Genomic DNA, 20716 nt, shown 5'->3' with positions numbered 1-20716 from the left:
CAAAGGTAGTACACAAAGTATTCAGTTTCACATGAATTTGACAGAATATATGCAATCCCTCCATCGTTCCAAAGAATCCCCCGGTAAACGATATATTATCTATTTTACCAACTATTTATGGAGAAAATATTACAGAAATCTGTATAAAAAATATGAAATCTTTGAACTTGAATTCCCACCAGAAATAGACGACATAATAGCTGCATTAATGAACATAAATCTATTAATGCCATAAACATAGTATAAATACTAAATTAATGCAAACATAAAACTTCTGATAAATTAAATGACCTATACTACAGTATCTGTAGCAGGCTTTAAGTGTGTTGATACTAGGATTTAAACTGCATTAGTAGAGCATTTACAGTTTCGATTGATAAATCGCCCTTGTTGTTGCTGATATAGGATCTAGAACCTTTATACTTTAATATAAACTCTTCTGTCACATTTGCAAATGCTGAAATGAACATTAGAGCCACATTGATTGTAAGAGTGGCAACATCTGAGACTCCGGGGCCGTTAGCGACCTTTTCTTCTACCATAGGCTTTCCATCCTTATCCAACTGCTTAGTGTAATAGTCTAGCACAGGCTTACAGCCGTTAATAGATCTGGTTGACAAGTAACCATATGATATTCCCATTGTTATGATAAAGCAAAAGATGAATATGGGTGACTTTGAAAAGTGATACCTGCCCGTCAAAGAGGACCATAAGACAAATGACGAAGATGTAATGCAGATAATTATCGTAAAGTGTAGATAGGCATCCCTCATTAGCAAGAACATGGCATGAGACTGGGAAGGCTCCTTCTCTGATGGATTTATAGCCTCGTTGACACCCACAGTGTTTAGCTTTGATATGAACTCTGAAAGAATGAGTGAGAGAGAACATATGAGCTTGGTGTGATGCGGAATATCCAGTACAAATGGAATGAGACAAGGAAAGAAGAAATACCTTAGGAAATATGCACAAACGACCAAAATGAGCCTCGAGTAGTAGAACCTTGCATATTTAAAGCTTTCAATAGTCTGCGAAAACTTTTGGCCAACACTGAGCTTCTTGTTTTCACTCTCGGACTTCTTTTCATCTTCAGTCTTGTTCTCTTCACCCTCATCCTTTTTGTCATCTTCCTTGACAAGATGCCCATATTTAATGTACAAGAGTGTAGCCCAAATAGCTGCTATGGTTGATATTAAAGCTTGACATCCGTGGCACAGGACCAGGTTCTTTCTCATTTGCGAAATCGTACTGGTTCCAACTACACGGTTCAGTATAGTCTGGGTGGTTCCCAAAAAAATGGAACCAGCAGGGAACCCTGTGTATATCAAAGAGTAGGTTGAATTGAGAAATAGTTTAGAGACAACGCCAGCGGCTGAAAAACAGATGAACGCCTCCAACGCCCCGTTTATCCCGTAGCCCAGGATGAAGATGTTGCGAGCCATCATGCCATTGCCAAACATGCCCACGAGTACATGCATTGAGTGGGACGCCACCAACACCCACCCACAGATTACCATGGTCGAAAAGTCCAACTCGCAGAGGAATAGAGCCACGAATGATGCTATTGAGATGAAGAGCATGTAGGCTACCACGCACTTGTTGGCAAAGTTCTGACACCTAAAGACCTGTTTTGGAAAACTTGTGAAAATGATAACCCTTGACGAATTACCGAGGAATAAGATCCAATGAGAGAACAGTATAGAATTGTTCGTATACACATTTCCATAGTTACATATTTACATCGGAAAGTGCAAGATTCCGCGTTTACAATTGAGTTTTTCTGGTACATCGTTGAGGGAGTTGAAGTTTTCCATGGCAAATCTAGTGTAATCTCAATTCTGAAGGGCACTTCTTAGAGACTACACAGACATAATGAGGCTCTACAAATAGATGATCATTACACATTGGATGGGACTGTTGAAAGGACAATAATCTGGTATTTCTTTTATCACCAATGTAGTTTAATCGGAAATATGCCAGTTCCAGTTTGTAATGATGGAAAACCTGATAATAACAAGTGGACGATGATCCTTGACGTTGAAGAATCAGTATCCGCAGAGACTCTCCATAAACAAAGTGCAAACTTTTCAGACCAGCAGATATAGATGTTCTTCAGACCGGAGTCCTAGCTAACACGTATTAAAATGCGTCAAATCTTGATTTTCAGATTATTCTTTAACCTCTCCGAATTCAACTTTTTCATCCATCTTCAAATACTCTACCCTCTGAATGTACTGGTAGTAACGTGGTGAAAATGAGTAGATAGCCACCTTATAAAAATAGTCTCTATACATTGCCGCAAGCACCGATGTTAGAGAAACTATCCAAAACCTCATGCTGCAGAAGATTGCAAAGGCACTTCCCATAACACCGCCAGCATATGGCGGAGCCTGTGAGAATACGCAAAGTGACAAGATATAGGCGTAAATTGCAACCGAGTGGGATATCGTACAGAGCACATTATAGTACCACGTCTCCAGTATGAGTTTAATAGAGACTATAACTAGAATGATTGACATTAAAGTTACACTGATTGTGTGGACATCTGCAAGCATCCCATTTGTGAAGGCGACAGAAAACATATCCGAAAGCCCAAAACTTACGATTAAAAATACGATAAAAGACTGGAAGATACTATTGAGTATCCATCCAACAAACACTTTTGTATTGAGATAATAGTTGCGTTGTCCAAGCTGGTACATGTGTGAATACTTGTAACCAAGATGTTTGGAGATATCAGTATCTAAAACACCAAGGATTATAACCGGCATTCCAGTGAAAAATACATTGTACAAGGCCATGTAAATGGAAAAGTAGAGCTTTTGCCCACTGAAACATGATATCCATCCGTAGTAAAAAAGTGGTACAATTAAAATAATGTTCTTGTAGAACATGTAAGCAATAGACTTTGAAATGCGGCGGTAACAGCACCTTCCATGATTGAGCAGCAATGGTACTAAGAATCTAAATTGGCCAATTCCAAAATCAGAGTTGTTAAATGCTTGAGAGCCCTCCTTTCCCTTTATGCCTACACCCACATGTGCGGTTTGGATCATATTACAATCGTTTGCTCCATCTCCAACAGCAAGAGTAATCTTTTTAAGCTTTTGTTTAACTAAATTTACAATGGTTCCTTTGAGATATGGTGTCATTCTGCAACAAATTACAGTATGACAAAGGGTAAATAATTTGACAAAATCGTGACAGTTTTCATCCTTTATCAATTCTTCTGCTGATATGGTATCGATAATAGCACATCTGTGCTTTGTGGGATCATTTTCCTCTTCTATACGTTTAATATGCTCTTTTAGGCATGTTGCTAATTTTTCTGGTGGACACGATGACGAATCCAAGTTTATGCGATCTGAGGAAAGCATGAGCAAATTTGTCGCAATGGCAATATTTATAGAAGTATCCAGGTTATCACCAGTAAGCATCCATATTTTAATACCTGCATTTCCAAGCTTTTCAATAGTTTCTCCTACTCCGTCTTGTAGCTTATCCTCAATTCCAGTTACTCCCTGTAACTCCAAATCCACCTCTATGGTGTCTATACATTTTGAAATCAGTTCACCACGTTTCATAATATCCGATGATGCTTCCTTGTATTTTACATACCATTCATTAAATTCTTGCACCGAAAGCTCACGTTTCGCAAACAATAGAGTGCGAAGACCTCCGACGCAATACTTTTTGCAGTATGACAAGGTTATCTTGTCCAACTCTGAAATATTTTTAATCTTTTTAGTCATCACATTATCTCCACCCTTACAAAATAGTACAATCCTAAATTTGGAAAGGTCTGGATCGTTGACATCAGTACTAGGATCCAAAGGAAAAGCCAATATAGCCGAACTACATCGTCTGAAATAGTCAAATTCTACAAGAGCTAGTATTTTTGCCGAATATTGTTTGTCAAAAATGGAAAAGGTCAAAAAATTTAGGCTGCGTGAAATCAACTTGAAGTCAGCAAAAGCAGCCGCATGAACAAAACATAATTCATCAGGGCTACTTGCAAGATACTCTTTTACATTATCATTCGAATCATTAACCACTGAATTATTACATAAGAGATGCAAAAAAAAGTCGACTAGATGAGGATGTCTGGGATGACTTGTATCCTTGAGCTCATTAAATAATGCATCATCCACAAGGTTCACATAGGACTCCTTTGTATAGTGTGGATTAAACACTTCATCTTCCAATTCAATACCCTTTTTAGCACATACAAATCTGATAACATCAGTATGACCCTTTCCATATGAATGACCAGCAACGGCAAATTTGCGAAACTCCATCTTGTTACAAGTCAGTGTACCAGTCTTGTCAGAAAACAGATATTCTACTTGACCTAGCTCTTCATTCAGCGTTGTTGTTCGTGCCTTTGCATACATATCAAGTTCCTCATAATACATTTCAGTATCAACCTGAATAAAGAATCCCTGGATCAGACGAATCACATCCAAAGTCATAATTGCACTAATGGGTACAAAATTGGCAGATATAACGACCCAAGAAAAGAACGATACCACAAATACATAAAATAATGATGTTCCTCCAGTGTAAAGAAGATATGGATATTGTTCATCCGTACGACTCTTATATTTGTAAACATTATAGACTGCCGCAAATACAGACAGTACAATCTGCATTAGCCATACTATAAATGTCATAGCAGATGCCTTTACCTGCAAATTGCTAACCTTATGTGGTGTATTTGCTATGTTTTTATAAATTTTTGTATCATGACCGGTGTACACTACAAATCCAATAATCCATTTCGTATTCATTAGTCTACAGCCTCTTAAGAGTAAATGGGAAAGATTAACTTGGACTTCTGTATATTCTCCCTGGTTAAATTCTTCATGTTCTTTGACATCTGCAGGCTTGGGATCAGTAAGCTTGTACTTGAAGGTACCGTCAAAGCTAAGAAGATTTTTATTGGGAGGTTCACAGGTAAAATAACCATAAATACCTTTTACACGTTCCATTGCACTTTTCAAATTTCTCTCCTTTTCCTGATAAACACCATGTATAGCTTCCTTCTTCTTAATAGTGGTTTCACCATCTAGGCATGATGTATCTACAAACGCCAATCCATTTTCTTCCGATGTAGCCAATATGATTAAATCTGCAGGTACAAAATCTTTATTTTGTAAGATCACAAATTCTCCCACTTTTAAATGCTTCCAGTATATAGTCTTCAAGGTACCATCGTTTAATGCCCTTTTAAGACTATCTACCCTTGTAAGAGTCTTGTGCAGATCAGAAATTCCCTTTTGTGTAGTAATACCCGGAATATGGATAACCTGTACCAAGTTGTTATTGAGTTCATTATCTGACAAATATCTCTGGTGGTCCTCATATGCATCCTTTATGGCCGAGCAAACTAGCACGAATGTTAGAGGAAGAAGCATAATAGGGATCCCATACGTCGAGGAGACCTAAATGTTTCATGTGTAAGTTGCTGAGTGGAGCCATTATCTAGATATTTTTCACGGATTACGAGCGACTCAACACAAAAGTACGTTACATAAACACATACCTGTGGAATGGTCTGCAAGACTGCGATAATAACAAAGTATAGATTCGAGGGTATAGATAGTTGTTCATAAAGGTTCTTGAATATAAAATTATACACGGTATACTTTGTCGTCTTGACAAGATTGGAACACGCAAAATTCTGAGGTATATTGACCTTGAAATTGCGTATTTCTTCCTCCCTGAAAATTTAATGTGTAAATCCATAGATATCATAACACATGATTATAAATCATAGAGTGTATGTGTATCAACACGTTATAGTAGCGAGAGTCAACAAACCTCTTGCGAAAAAAGAGATGACTCAGAGAGGAGTAGACTTGGGCGAACATCGTACGCGCAGCTTAGATGATCTCTGACCCGTTCACATTATAACCAAAATTTTTCATGGGCTAGAAAGTGAGTGGCCCGGAAGTCTGCTAGAAAAAAACAAAATGACACTCTGAGACAAGCACACCCAATGAACCGCAATGCCACTAATATACGTTATTCCCCGCAGGAGATTTTTCCATGTGGAGTAGTTCAGATATAGACTCTCTAAAATTTGTACATAAACGCTGACAGATATTGTACAAGGAGAAGCTGCAACGGACGAGGAAAAATCTAGATTCGGATGACACCTGCGCGGAAAACTCTCATTTCCACTTTTTCCTCTGTGGACTTTTAAAGGAAATTTTTAGAAGAAAGAGCGACAAATTCCTCAGCAACTCCATGGGTACCTGGAATAAGTGAGAGAGGCTTACCCTATAATAACCAAGGGGAACAACGCAGCACAGAGACATTACAGCTAATCTACAGAGGAAAATAAAAAGGTTCGGGGTTGATATGTGTTTGTGGGAGGGACGCTATATGGGCCACTGAACGGGTGCGTGGAGAGTTGTATCTGTACGTTCAAACGGATGCAGTGATTATGCATGAGAATCCATGGTCACTGTCAGAAAAGTGATTGGTATTAAGAGAAAAATAGACTGATAGCGACAGCCATGGTACAACCCCATCCCCTATGGTTGGTTGGGTAACCGAGTCTGTTGCAGATTCTACTTTTATCCCTTTATTCACTGTCTAGCATTAGATCCAAGTCTGAGGTTACCTTTCTTGAGTTTAATGTGTTTTTGTTTATGGTGCAAACTTTTGTTTTTAGCCTTGTAGTGTCGACAGATTAATGTTTTGCCAAATAACGGGCCAAATCGTGTAAATTTCCGCTAAAAGAATGAGTACTAATACCAAGTCCGCAGAGGAGGAACCAAAACCTGCCAAGAAAATCTACCTACCACCAAACCGAAGGAATCCACAACCAGAAACTGTCGGAGGAGATCGCCCATTCAAGAGTTTTTCCAGGTCTTTTGGTAAGTTGATGTAATTTACTAAATCAAGGCACTAGCAAGAGGATCACAGCAAGTTTGCAGAAAGTGGACGAACATGCGTAACATGGAGTCTCTTTTGAGCTTGCGACAATTTCACATCCCTAGTAGTGTCTCGATGAAATAGGAGAACGTTCTCCCGACGGTTTCCTAGTAAATCTCTTATTCACTCCCTAATTAAAACCTTTAGGTGATGGTCCACGCAGGGAAATTAGCAATTCAAATGACCATAGTGGATCCTATCAGCGTAGGGATCGTTTCATTGGCAGGGGTTATGAAGACCGTTTCTCCAGAGAGCAAAAGTACCCATCGGCATGGGCTACGCGCGGGGATCGACGGTATTTTAAGGAGAATGAGGATGAGATTTTTGATTCCATGAAAACACGTACGCAGGCTGGCATAAATTTTAATTCCTATGATAATATCCCAGTTCAAATGACTGGACGCCTCTCTTCTACAATTCACCCAATAGAGGACTTCCAGACTGGGATTCATGAGCTATTATTGGCTAATATTAAAAAGGTAAACTACACCAAACCAACACCAATTCAGAAGCACTCCATTTCGGTTATTTTGGCAAACCGTGACTTGATGGCTTGTGCTCAAACAGGCTCTGGGAAAACGGCTGCATTCTTATTGCCAATTGTTACTGCTATGCTTAAGTCAGGTCCTCCAGATTCTGGACCAGTCGCAAACACGTATAATTCACGTATCGCTCAGCCGGTTTGCCTGGTTTTATCGCCTACACGTGAGTTGGCGATTCAGATTTATAATGAGGCTAGAAAGTTTAATTTCGGAACCGGTATTCGGACCGTTGTTTTGTATGGTGGTAGCGAGGTTAGAAGACAATTATATGACTTGGATCGTGGCTGTGACGTTTGTGTAGCAACCCCGGGAAGATTGACTGATTTACTTGAACGTAGAAAGATATCCTTCACATTTGTAAAATATTTAGTCCTAGATGAAGCGGACCGTATGTTAGATATGGGTTTTGCACCCCAAATCCGCGCAATTGTGGATAACAATTGCATGCCGAAAATTGGCCGTCAGACTGTTATGTTTAGCGCCACGTTCCCAAAGGAAATCCAACAGCTAGCTCGTGATTTCCTAAACGACTACATTTATCTTGCAGTTGGTCGTGTTGGCTCTACAAATGAATTTATTCGCCAGCGTTTGATTTACGCTGATCAAGATCAGAAGCCAAAGTATCTTGTAAAGCTTCTGAAAGAAAATGTCTCGGGATTGGTTCTTATTTTCGTAGAGACAAAGAGAAGAGCAGATATGATTGAGGCATATTTGCAGAGAGAGAATTTTTCTGCTGTGAATATCCATGGCGATCGTAGCCAGCAAGATCGTGAGCATGCCCTCAGACTCTTCAAGACTGGTGAGGCACCTATTCTGGTTGCTACAGATGTAGCTGCACGTGGATTGGATATTAATAATATCACGCACGTTATCAATTGTGATTTACCCACAAATATAGACGATTATGTTCACAGAATAGGTAGGACCGGAAGGGCTGGCAACGTTGGCGTTGCCACATCCCTGGTTAATGAGAACAATAGGCCCATTTTGAAGGACCTTCTTTCACTTTTGGAAGAAGCTAATCAGGAAATTCCTCCATGGTTCAAAAAGCTGGTCACTAGCCAGACTTTTGGTCATTATTCTTCAGGTGGCGCTAAGAAGCCTGGTAAATTTAACAAGACTTTTTCCTCCAAGGATATGCGCACAAACTCGGAGACAGTCACCTACACACATGGTGGCAGAGGAGGAAAGCAGGTGATGCAGAGGCCTAGCACTTTTCAGGAATTTGAAGATGATTGGTGGTGATTTAATTCTCTAACCTTTCTGTATATGTGGATTATAGAATGCAAAAGTTTGTACGTACGGATGTTGTGCAACTTGTCCAATATGCCAAAAGTGGTGACTCATCTATGTTGTATCCAATGTCTGTGGCTGTGCCTCTAGTTTGAGATATTGTTGGGACACTTTGAGATTTGTTTCTTTTGAAATACGTCGGTAAATACCACGATAATTTTGGATCGGTCCTACATTTCATTTACACTACTACGACTATACGAAGTGAAAAGACTGTACAATCAAGGAACTACAGGGGATGATCCTTACTGCCTGTAACTCTGTTCTGTTGGATGAACAAATGCTGGCTAGTACTTTCACGTTTATGGAGGCCAAAGCAGGATGTCAAGCACTGAGCAGTGGTGTCTAAACTTGGGAATTGAGGCTCCTGGACCCGGAAAAATCATGCATGTAGTTGTCATTGGAATATTAAGAATGTATCCAGTCCTTTAAACATTGAGATCTCACAGATTGACTGCGGTAAACTGCATTTAAAATGACAAGTGTGAATGACCTGAAGATAGTCCAGGGGATGTCTGTTTGCCTACCTCCTTTAAATCCATGGTGTATACGGATTATAATACCCCTTTAAACTGCATTAGTAGAGCATTTACAGTTTCGATTGATAAATCGCCCTTGTTGTTTCTGAGAATATATTCTCTGGAATTTTTGTGATTGAGTATGAATCTTTCAGTAATGTTGGAGAATAGAGACATTAAAAAGCACATGATGTAATCGAAAGAAAGTGCGATATCATTAATGATATTGTCAAGCTTTATGATATCATCTCCTATAGTCCCCTGTCCATTATAATATTCTAGGATGGGAAAACAACCATTTAGTCCCCTTCCAGTAAAGATTCCTCCAATAAAGCCATTTACGGACGCCAAGATCAGGAGGAAGAACGAAGAGTTGGTGAATTCAAATTTGCAAGTCCAAATGTTCCAGACGATAAATGAGACCAGGGAAATAGTTGATATCCATATAAGATGAAGAGTCAAATCCCTTGTGATTAAAAATAAAAAATGAGATTGAGAGGGAACCTTTTCAGATGGGTCAATAGTTTCATCAAAATTCCCAGCATAATTCACACCTATAAAGTCACAGAACATGAAAGACAGCGAGATGACAAGCTTCTCTCTGTTAGACAAATCTATGAGGAACGGTATGAGACAGGGATGAAAGAACACCCTCAGGACAGTTCCAACGGTCTGTATAACAAGACGAGGTGAATAATACGGCACAACCACTATGACCTTGCCTAGCAATCTTACCTTTGTTTTTCCACCCCCGCTACTACTATCGCCAGCATCAGCACCGTTAGTATTCTCCTGGCTTTGCTTCTTCTTTTTCTCTTCTATGGCCTTCTTTTCCTCCTCTTTGACACGCTCGTCATACCTCATGTGGAGATAGGTGACCCAGAAGGCTGTGAAAATTCCGACGACTACTCTGACTCCATAGCACAGGGTCGCGCACAATCTCATCTGAGGAATGCTGCTGGTACCTATAAGGGTGCTAGGAGAGGACCTCCTAGCCATGCAAAGGAAGAAGAAACTCCTTGGACCCATGGGGAATGAGAGACACTAGTGTCTTTAGGGGTACACAATCCATATAGAATTATATACACGACAGTCTAATTTGGTAGTACCAAGCAGATAACTTTGTTGTGAATATATTCTAGTACGGGGATAATTTTCACATGATAAAGATATAATTTGTTCTGATAAGGGCTATCCATCCACATATTATTAACCCGGATGAACGGTTTCGGTGTCCATAGTACTACTATTAGCGTCAAACGCCGCCAACGGATAGTCGTATATACTTGTTATAAAGACCTTTACCTTGAGTTTATAATAAATGATTGGTAATGAATAATTCCTGTCCTAGGCGATAGAAAAGTTCCACAACAGATAAATTCATAGCAATTTTTGATGCATATGACCAAATTAGACAAAATCCGCATAAAAACTTATTTTTGTGTATGATATGGTGTATGTTCCGGTCCTTCATGATGATTCCACAGTTACACATCAGACCGGTCCGTAGGTGAATGGGAATAACTGTTTTTTGAACAAACTGTTAAATAGTTCTATAAAACAAAATTTATGAGATTTCTAGATTTATTTTGAATCTCACGTTTGCAGCTCTTTGAAGTGAAACGGAAGTTTACTATGCCTGTGATTATTGCGATAGCCGCTATTGTATACAATTCATTTACCTCAGACCTGTTAGAATTTGATATTTTGCATAATTACAAAAATTTATAAACTCCTTCTGTATATTTGCGCAGTTTATGGAACGAATAGACTAATTATGCCATTAAGAGGCGAATACTCGGTTAATTATCTCAAACGTAGAATGATACTACGAATCGTATAGTTTGTACTATTCTATTTATCTTGAGATTCCAATGGGTGCACTAGAACGTTCATCATCTTCGCACAGGCGCGACTCCCCTAGGAGGTCTCATAGGAAACGCAGTAGAAGCTCTCATCGACATCATAGAAAATATTCTAGTGATAGGAAAGATCGTTCTAGAAGTCATAATCGTGATAGGAGACGACATGATCGCCACAAGCGACGTCATAGGGATTCTTCCAGAAGTTCCTCCAGGGAAAGTCCACCTTCTAAGCAAAATGATAGGAATGATAAACATGAAGTGAAAGAAAATGCTTCAGAAAAACCGAAAGGTGATTCTGTCGTAGATGTGAAGTCTTCTGTGGATACTACCAAACTCGACCGCTTGTCCAGGTTTAAAAAATTGGCTGAGAGTAGAAAGAAAATGGTATCAGAAAACAATAATGCCATATCTATGAAAATCACAAGTTCAGACAAGGCAAAACCTGAAACAAGTGTGTTGCCGGTTTTCCAGGCTTCAAATGAGAGTTCATCAAATATTCAACAAATGACCGATAGTTTAGATGATGGAATAGATCCATTAGATCGGTACATGCTAAAATTAGAGGAAGAGAATAAATATGAGTTGCAAGAAAGTTTTAATCAGATTTTACCCATAGAAGAAACTGAAGAACAAGTCGATCCCTCCAAGGTTGTAACTTTGGAGGACATAATGGCCTGGTCTAATGATGATAAAGTCAAAGATGAAAATATAGACGAGGAAGATTTCGTATCTCGCTTAAAAGAAAAATCAATTGTTGATGTAAATGACACTGTTGCCTCCGATGATGAACGATACTTTAGTGATAATGATCCTGATGTAGAGGAACATAACAATCCAAATTCATATTCTGATTTGTTGGGGAAAATAAAGACAAAGCGTGAATTACCTCGCGTTGATCACTCTAAAATAGACTACCTACCATTTAACAAGAACTTTTATGTGCAAGTTTCTGCCATAACAGCTATGAAGGAGCACGAAGTAGATGCCTTTAGAAAGACTAATGGAAATATACGTATAAGGGGAAAACAATGCCCACGTCCAATTTATAGTTTTTCCCAGTGTGGTTTACCAGATCCTATTTTATCATTGTTACAAAAGAGAGAATATGAAAAGCCATTCCCAATACAAATGCAATGCATTCCTGCTTTAATGTGTGGAAGGGATGTTATTGGTATCGCAGAAACAGGATCTGGTAAAACTCTTGCATTTTTGTTACCCGCTATAAGGCATGTATTGGATCAACCAAAGTTGAGAGAAATGGATGGAATGATCGTTTTAATTATTTCTCCCACTAGAGAGCTTACAATTCAAATCTCCAAGGAATGTTCTAAGCTATGTAAAACTGTTGACCTCCGAGTTGTAGCTGTATATGGTGGTGCTGGCATAGGAAAACAGTTAAATTCACTTAAAAGAGGGGCTGAGATCGTTTGCGGTACCCCTGGAAGATTGATTGATGTTTTAACTACTAGTAAGGGGAAGGTCACAAATCTGAGGCGTGTGACTTTTTTAGTTTTGGATGAAGCCGACCGTATGTTTGATATGGGATTTAGCCCTCAAATTACCGCAATTATAGATAATATTCGGCCAGATAGACAGACTGCCCTATTTTCAGCAACATTCCCTCCAGTGATTGAAAATTTGGCCAAAAAAATTTTGACAAAGCCTCTGCAGATAATTGTTGGTGAGCGTGGTAAAAGCGCTTCTCAAGTTGACCAACATGTGGTAATATTACCTGAAGGAAGAAAAATCTACTACTTATTAAAATTGTTAGGAGAGTGGCATGAACATGGTAGTATCATAATATTTGTAAATAGGCAGTTGGATGCTGACAATCTATTTGCAGAACTACTAAAGTATGGCTATGAATGCGCTGTTCTACACGGTGGACAGGACCAAACAGATCGTGAATTCACTCTTCAGGATTTTAGGGAGGGGAAAAAGGGGATTTTGATTTCAACTTCTATAGCTGCACGGGGGATAGACGTTAAGTCTGTCGTATTAGTCATAAATTACGCGGCTCCTGATCATTTTGAAGACTATGTTCATAGAGTGGGTAGAACAGGAAGAGCAGGAAATTTTGGTACAAGCTATACATTTTTGGCGCCAGAGGAAGCCTCAAAATCCCATGATATAATTAGAGCTCTTAAATTGGCAAATCAAGACGTACCAGAAGAACTAACTCAGTTAGCGCAAGCCCATTTGGCCACGGTTGATAGTAAGCAGAGATTTAAAGGTGGATTTGGGGGTAAAGGGTTCAAGTTTACGGATGCAGAGAGGTCTAGACAGCAACAAGAGCGAAGAAATGCATGTAAAGAATTGGGTAAGTTTGCAGCAGTTATATTTTTGTAATTCCTATAGGTTTTGGAAATGATGAAGATGAGGATGAACCTGATTCTACTCCTATGATCGCAAATGCAATTGCTCAATCGGCAAAAACAGCCCTTCAAAGTGCTAAGGAAGTTGCAAAACAATATGAAAAGTCGTATCTGAATCAACCAACACCAATGATCAAGGGACTGTCTTGTGCGGGATACATAGACGCTAGCACGGGAAATACTATTGACGAATTTAACATAAATTCATTCCCAGAATCAGTTAGATCGAAGATAACAAACAAGGAGGTTCTTGCACGTGTCTCAGAGAATACAAATGTAACGCTGCAGGTAAAGGGATTCTACAATCCTATGGATCCTGCTACGCGTAACCTAGCGATGCTTGGTGGTACTAAGGGCTTGTATATCGAAATCATCGGACCTAGTGTTATTTCAGTGCAAAGAGCAGTGTAAGTATTCCATAAGTTGTAACATAAACGTTTAGGAATGAACTCAAGATGATTATACAGGAGATTACGGTGGGTCAGCCGGGCCAACCTCCGTTACCTAAGCCTATAGGTCGTTATACTGTAATATAATCACATTTAAATTGTGCACTATAACTAATATATGATATTATACCGCGGGTGTCGCGTGCCGCACCCATCCTTTTGGTTTGGCGGTTGATAGACAGATATTATACATAAACTTTAGTTTATATCATGCTATTTATGAAATGTGTGCAACATTTCGCTGAGTTTGACTGACCACTACCGCATGACCTCGGCGAGACGATGCCTATCCTTTAACTATGGATAATGATGGTAAAATAGAGATAGCATCAAGAGTACCGGAAATAGTAGCACTTGGACTCAATCACTCTCTCTGTATATCAAGGGGTAGTGCTACACATTCGTTGTCCAAGAATAAAGACTACTCTAGCAAGTTTAACAACTCTACAGGTTCCTACAAAAATGTATTATCCTGGGGAAAGATATCTTTTAACTGTCTAGGCCAAGGCGTTAACGTTGCCACTTCTGAGTCACCTGGAGTAGTTCCATTTTTCACTGGAAAAAACGTCGTTCAAGTATCATGTGGAGACTATCATTCCGCAGTTTTAGTTGTTCCAAATAACAGGGATCATAAATCCCCAGGAACTGTATTCACCTTTGGATTAGGGAACAATGGAAGGCTAGGCTACTATATAGACGATGACTCGGAGCGTAGAAAGGAAAAGAGTGACACAGACGAACCCTCATGGTGTACGCCTGTTCCACAACCTGTCGGACTTTCTATAGGACTGAAAAATGCAGTGACATCCGTATCTTGTGGAGCAAATCATACGCTTATTACAACATCCAATGGCTCCCTTTACTCCTGGGGAATTGGTGCTTTTGGTGTTTTAGGGACGGGAAATATTAATAATAACTTTACACCTTCTAAAGTAGTCTTTAATTCAAACGCTGAAGTTTTTATAACTACATGTGTTGCTGGGTCTAGACATTCTGTAGCACTCGATAGAGATGGTCGTGTATGGTCTTGGGGATATGGAGGTTCGTTTCTATCATTAATAACATGATTCTACCAGGTAACGGAAGATTAGGACTAGGTAATACAAAGTCATACTATTCTCCGGCGATGATAAAGATATTCGGTGGTTATGAAATTTCGTTCATCTCTTGTGGTGATTCTCATACTGCGTGCATTGATAGATTCGGAAGCGTTTATACTTGGGGATCGGCAAAAAGTGGTCAATTAGGATTAGGAAAGATACTATCAGATGTTTTGGAACCAACTATAGTTGAATCATTGTCCGGCACTCCTATAACACAGGTTTTGTTTTTCTTTCTGAGATAAGTGATCATTAGGTTTCTTGTGGCACTGGGTATACTCTGGCTCTTTCTTCTTCAGGTTCAATATACCAATGGGGATACAGTATAGGTTTAAGCCAGACTCATGATGGCTTATCCTCTAACGTATCGTATATACCCCAAATAATAAAAGAGCTCGGATCCAAAAATGTTTACATAACATCTGGTCCATATAGCTGTGCGGTCGTGAATGCTTTTGGCGATCTTTTGACTTGGGGAATTGGTCAAAATTTTCGCTTAGGACATGGCAATACTAATGATTACGCAAAACCTAAATTTGTTCCAGAACTTCGTAACGGAGTTAACATAGATATGATATCGGAGGAATCTGCAAAACTTGAGGAAGAGGCAGAAGAATCAACAAAGAAACGAAATTTGTATGATGAAAGGCGTATCCAGCAAATTTCTGTTGGAGATGCTCACGGTGTCTTTGTAACTTGCAATGGTACTGTCTATACCTGGGGAGTAAATAATGGAACCGGATACAATACATCCAAGGATCCATTGGAGAATTATACTGAGCCATGTTTACTAAATAGTTTCTCATCTAAAATCAAAAGAATTGCATGTGGTTCAAATCACACACTAGCTGTTACAGTTAATGGTTTACTTTTCTCTTGGGGTTGTAATGATAATGGTCAGTTAGGTCTAGGTTAGTTTTACCATATTTAAACATTGTTTTCTAGGAGACTTACGTTCCAGGGTATTTCCAGAGCATGTTACAAGCATTGAAAATGCAATAAATGTTTACGCCGGGGTTGATAATAGTTGCTGTATATCATCTTCTAGCCACGAGGAATTTATAAATGATGAATATGGAACGATGTGGATGTTTGGTTCCTCATGTGGTGGGAAATTAGGTTTAGGCGAGGGATTTTCCTCGTCGGTAATGACACCCCGAGAAATTAGATCCATATCGGGAATATTAAAAGTGGCATTAGGAAGCATACATACTATTGCATTGACCCATGATGGTCTTCTTTATTCATGTGGAGCGGGGACATCTGGCAGATTAGGGACAGGTTCCATAAGCAATTCACTCGTCTTTACTTTAGTTCAAACGGACGTAAAGTTTATAGATGTAGCAGTGGGATCTTCACATTCCCTCGCTATTTCATTAGACAATAATCTATATGGCTGGGGTGAAGGGAAGTATTTGCCTATCGATGGTGATGAAATACTCGTTCCTACAATGATAAGCACCCTTCCTTCCCCTAGTGGTGTTTGTAAGGTTTCTTCCGTAGTTGCATCATGTAATCATACTCTAGTACTTGCAAGATCCGGTTATATTGTTGCTTGGGGAGACAATAAATTTGGACAACTGGGGATAAAGACAGCGAGTAATCACAGTGCTACAGATTTTATAACCGTCCCGTCCATCGTTTTACTTGAAGACTCTGCTGTATCCATAGCTACGTCAAAATACTTTTCGGTCTGCTATAATTCTAAAGGGGATGCATTCGCATGGGGATTGGCATCTGATGATCGTTTGGGCATTGGAGATACTAAGGAAAAAATTGTTTTCGATCCTTCACCTATTGTTACATCAGCTATGATTGGCGATATGATTGATAAATTTGATATGAATCCAAAGTTAAACACGAACCTTAGTCGATATACATCTATGGTAGAATCATTTTTGGATGAATTATATTTTTGTAACGATGAAAATTCAGTAAATTGGAAGAACTTACAAATTGTGCTAAAAAGTGAAGAAAGGATGACTTGGGAGTCATCGCTTAAAACATTTGAAGATGATCTAGTAAAGTGTCTAAAGAGGCATGTGGACTTTATATTCAATATGGATGAATCACACGAACGAATAAAGTCTCTACAGTTTAAACTTTTGTCTACCATGAGATCTTTTTCATCTGCTAATGGGCATCATAGGCAGGATTTAACGGAATATAAGGGATCAGATGAGTTTAAAAGAAGAATTCCATATATAGAAAAAATAGTTGAAATAATATTTCTCCAACCGGCTTATTTTGTCAGATTAGCACTGTTCTCAAGTGATATAGATACTGTTTCAATGGTTATCACATCAGTAAGTTTCATTATCTTGTTTCATTTATCTGAATAGGTTTATAACAGACTTGATATTAATAGGGTTCACAACCAGTTTGTTGCATGTTTAATGTCTTTGTTACGTGAAGAAATAAGGTTATTCTTTAACCCATTAAACCCACTAAATGCATCATTTTCTCCGTTTGCACGAGTATTACGGGAATATACTGGAACAAAACACATTTCTATTGAAAACGCTCATTATTTTCTATCTTTTGGTATACCAACCTCCGTTGTATCATATATGCAAAGTTGTAAAGAAAAGATTTTAATTCCAAAAGATAAAATAGAACCCAAAGATGAAAAACAATTAAAGAATGGCATGACAAACTTTGGAAAGTTTCTAATTCACCTTAGCGACGTATTAACGAAAATTACAATACCAGAAACAGTAAAACTTCTGTTTTCGGTTATGCATAAAATGGTAAAGGTTAGGATTCCATCACGATGGGTGGTACAAAATATACCCTTTGAACATTTGTCTATTTATCCTCTGATCCCAATTTTCGTCTATTCGGTGATTCAACCATATTTCAGCAATCCGAATGATCTGGCAGACAAATGTGGATTGCCCATAATCGAAGATCCTCTTATTTTAGATAATTTATCTGTGATATCACAATACTTTGAATATATTGTTAATCCTGAATTGAGGATGCCTCAAATGTCAGACGCACTGCAACATATGGCTGATCATTTTTATCGCAACTTAACCAGTCTATTTTTGGAGTATCTAAAATCTATTTTGAATGTTAAAGATAATTTTAATATTGATATGACAATGGAAATATTCAAAAGTCATTTCGATATAGAATGTATAAACGTAGTTTTGAAATCTGACTTAATCGCAAAATTCATTAATTTATGTGCTGCAAATGAAAAGTACTTGAATCTATCAGCACATGATCCATTAGTAAAAATTATAAATGACTTATCAGTAGGGAAGCATATGCATAAATCTGGAAGCATTTTTAGTGGCACATTGTTAGAGGAGTTGGGGAATAGGAAAGATCTACTCAAAATTAGAGTGGAACACCGATTTATGATTTATGACAAAAATATGTCCTTTTGCGAATTTTCAAACGTATTTTTACCTCAGCGTTTGGCTTATAGACAACATACATATTCAGAAGATTGCGTAAAATATATTTCTCTTATAATTCGTTATATTCCATATGGAAAGTATGATCCTGGGAAAGTTGTCCAAAACGCATTAGTTTATCTAAAGGAACTTGGCATCAACTTTGGAACCTATAGTGATATTTGTGAGGAACTTAATAATATAGCTGCATACTATACCAATCTAAAGCAGCCAGATTATGCCATGGCTATTGTGGCTAAAGAGACTGTTGATGTATTAAAAAGACTTGAATCGAATAAGATAGGGCCGAGCAGTTTGGTTAAAACGATATTGGAGAAGGTTCTTGAGAGAATTAAGCACAGGAATTATCTTTTACATATTTATAAACATCAAGTCGAAATTGATGAATGTAAAAGAAACTATGAATCTGCGGTTAAATATAATTTGGACTACTTGACTAGATGTATAACATGTGCATCCAAAAATTATATTGAATCATGCATACTAAAAGCATCAACTACACATAAAATAAAACCATTTTTAAAAATAGCAAAGGAAGCAAACTCAACTAAGAGAGAATCATTTTCATCGTATTCTTGCAGAGAGTTAATAAAATCTGGGATTTTGGTGTGTTGCCAATCTCTAGATTCGACAACTCTTGAACAAATGCAAATTACGTTCACTGTTAACCCCGTAACAGGATGTTTTGTGGGCTTGGAAAATAACAGAAGATCAAATGGGTCTAGAAAAACGTCATACATTTCTTTCAGCACATTACAAGCATATGCAGATTCCCAGAACCCTGGTTTCCATGAGCTTTCTGCAGACAGCACTAACCAGAACAGCGCATTTACCATAAAAGCCAGGTTCTTGCTGGATACGTTTATGAAGCTTATATAAATTATAAATGTATATCCGTAAAATATTATTAAACTATTTGGAAACAGCATATGAGAAAGTTCCAGAAATTGCGATTGTGATGCCAAGGTAGCCAAGAGCCGTTATTCTATAGTTGAAAACCATTATGGCTGTGCCAATTAGCACGATTCTTTTCAGTGTATTAGCAATGGCATGTGTAACCTGATTAATTTCACCCAAGCATATAAATGCCAAATCGTTGCACAGATAGTAGCATACACATGATACGAAGGCTCTAGTAACAAATATAACCTTTTCCTTGTCAGTCATATGACTAGTAGCTTTAATCCATAGAGGTGCCCACTTGTGATATTCTGTGAAGTAAACAAGTGGTACAGATGCCACAGACGCAACAAGTGTCATTAGAAGATAAAGGTTACTTGTGCTCAGATTAGTGCCTATTTCATCCTTATTTTTCATGGTAACCTTTGCAAATATAGAACGAATTGAGCTGCCCGCATTCGAAATCATGGCGAACCAAAACGCAATCCAGTTGAAATGTAATTCCTTCACAGATGCTAACGCAATTCCGAGAACGATGGGTATAAGAGACAAATAGGCAGCTGTATTGAGGTACTCTTGAAGAAATATGATTGAAAAGAGGGCTGTAATTACAGGTTCTGCAGCCTTAACAACATGCGTAAAGGATACAGCCCCAATACCCATTGATACCACGGCACCCAAATGAACAAATAGGTGGCATAACCCTTGTGGCACTATCACTCTAAAGAACGTATTCCTTGAGTTGATTGACGGAACGGATCTTATTCCTGTACCCCAAAATAGCAATGCAAATAACCATCCAACTGTCAGCTGCATGGCACTTAATGTCCATGGCAACGGAAGCTTCAAAAGTATCACCTTGTTTTCAACAACGTACCATGCATTTAGAAAATACCAACCCAAGAAAAGGAGTGATAAACGAACTGAAAAGCTTGGATAATGAAAATATCCCTTTAAAGCATCAGTCTTCTCAGAAAAGGCCTTTGTAGGCAGTGAAATTTCTAGGTCACCAAGTTGTCCATCCAGTAAAAAGCTAGATTCCGAATCCTTGCTATTGTTTGCCATTCTTTATAATATTTAACTCAGCTTATATTAAACAGAAGAAGTACTTTCTCTGATTACTAATATCCTACTACTTAAAAGTTCATGAGTAGAGCAATACGGCGTCCTATAACCCACGTAGAATGAGACCAGCAGTATATGGCATATCAGGAATCCAGAATAGGATAGAATCCCTATATTTCTGCGCCTTTGAGATTTTAAAGAATTAAACTCTACTAATATCGACTTATTAATGAAAA

The 20716-nt window shown here is 38.4% G+C and overlaps 7 protein-coding genes across 7 annotated transcripts; 3 read left to right on the top strand and 4 right to left on the bottom strand.

Moving 5' to 3' along the window:
- Positions 1 to 332: 332 nt before the first annotated feature.
- BEWA_012160 (conserved hypothetical protein) lies at positions 333 to 1460 on the bottom strand (the record flags this gene model as incomplete). Its single annotated transcript, XM_004832052.1, has 1 exon — positions 333 to 1460. The coding sequence occupies one exon, from the start codon at positions 1458 to 1460 to the stop codon at positions 333 to 335; it is 1128 nt and encodes a 375-aa protein (XP_004832109.1).
- Positions 1461 to 2168: 708 nt separating this feature from the next.
- On the bottom strand, positions 2169 to 5873 carry BEWA_012150 (P-type ATPase family member protein; the record flags this gene model as incomplete). Its single annotated transcript, XM_004832051.1, has 3 exons — positions 2169 to 5444; positions 5546 to 5723; positions 5824 to 5873. The coding sequence occupies 3 exons, from the start codon at positions 5871 to 5873 to the stop codon at positions 2169 to 2171; spliced, it is 3504 nt and encodes a 1167-aa protein (XP_004832108.1).
- Positions 5874 to 6751: 878 nt separating this feature from the next.
- BEWA_012140 (DEAD box ATP-dependent RNA helicase family member protein) lies at positions 6752 to 8732 on the top strand (the record flags this gene model as incomplete). Its single annotated transcript, XM_004832050.1, has 2 exons — positions 6752 to 6887; positions 7093 to 8732. 2 exons carry the CDS (start codon positions 6752 to 6754, stop codon positions 8730 to 8732), a joined length of 1776 nt encoding a protein of 591 aa, XP_004832107.1.
- Positions 8733 to 9334: 602 nt separating this feature from the next.
- On the bottom strand, positions 9335 to 10162 carry BEWA_012130 (conserved hypothetical protein; the record flags this gene model as incomplete). The annotated part of the gene is made up of 1 exon (XM_004832049.1): positions 9335 to 10162. The coding sequence occupies one exon, from the start codon at positions 10160 to 10162 to the stop codon at positions 9335 to 9337; it is 828 nt and encodes a 275-aa protein (XP_004832106.1).
- Positions 10163 to 11172: 1010 nt separating this feature from the next.
- Positions 11173 to 14074, top strand: BEWA_012120 (DEAD box ATP-dependent RNA helicase family member protein; the record flags this gene model as incomplete). Its single annotated transcript, XM_004832048.1, has 3 exons — positions 11173 to 13483; positions 13522 to 13945; positions 13981 to 14074. The coding sequence occupies 3 exons, from the start codon at positions 11173 to 11175 to the stop codon at positions 14072 to 14074; spliced, it is 2829 nt and encodes a 942-aa protein (XP_004832105.1).
- A 212-nt stretch (positions 14075 to 14286) lies between these two features.
- Positions 14287 to 19394, top strand: BEWA_012110 (Regulator of chromosome condensation RCC1 domain containing protein; the record flags this gene model as incomplete). Its single annotated transcript, XM_004832047.1, has 5 exons — positions 14287 to 15028; positions 15064 to 15308; positions 15344 to 15998; positions 16033 to 17393; positions 17430 to 19394. The coding sequence occupies 5 exons, from the start codon at positions 14287 to 14289 to the stop codon at positions 19392 to 19394; spliced, it is 4968 nt and encodes a 1655-aa protein (XP_004832104.1).
- Positions 19395 to 19427: 33 nt separating this feature from the next.
- On the bottom strand, positions 19428 to 20480 carry BEWA_012100 (glucose-6-phosphate/phosphate, putative; the record flags this gene model as incomplete). Its single annotated transcript, XM_004832046.1, has 1 exon — positions 19428 to 20480. One exon carries the CDS (start codon positions 20478 to 20480, stop codon positions 19428 to 19430), a length of 1053 nt encoding a protein of 350 aa, XP_004832103.1.
- Positions 20481 to 20716: the final 236 nt, after the last annotated feature.

Source organism: Theileria equi (genome assembly GCF_000342415.1).
Source record: "Theileria equi strain WA chromosome 4 map unlocalized gcontig_1105316255033, whole genome shotgun sequence".
Classification (NCBI taxonomy): domain Eukaryota; phylum Apicomplexa; class Aconoidasida; order Piroplasmida; family Theileriidae; genus Theileria; species Theileria equi.
Note: the sequence above shows the minus strand (reverse complement) of the source record. Positions and strands in the feature narration are given on the sequence as shown.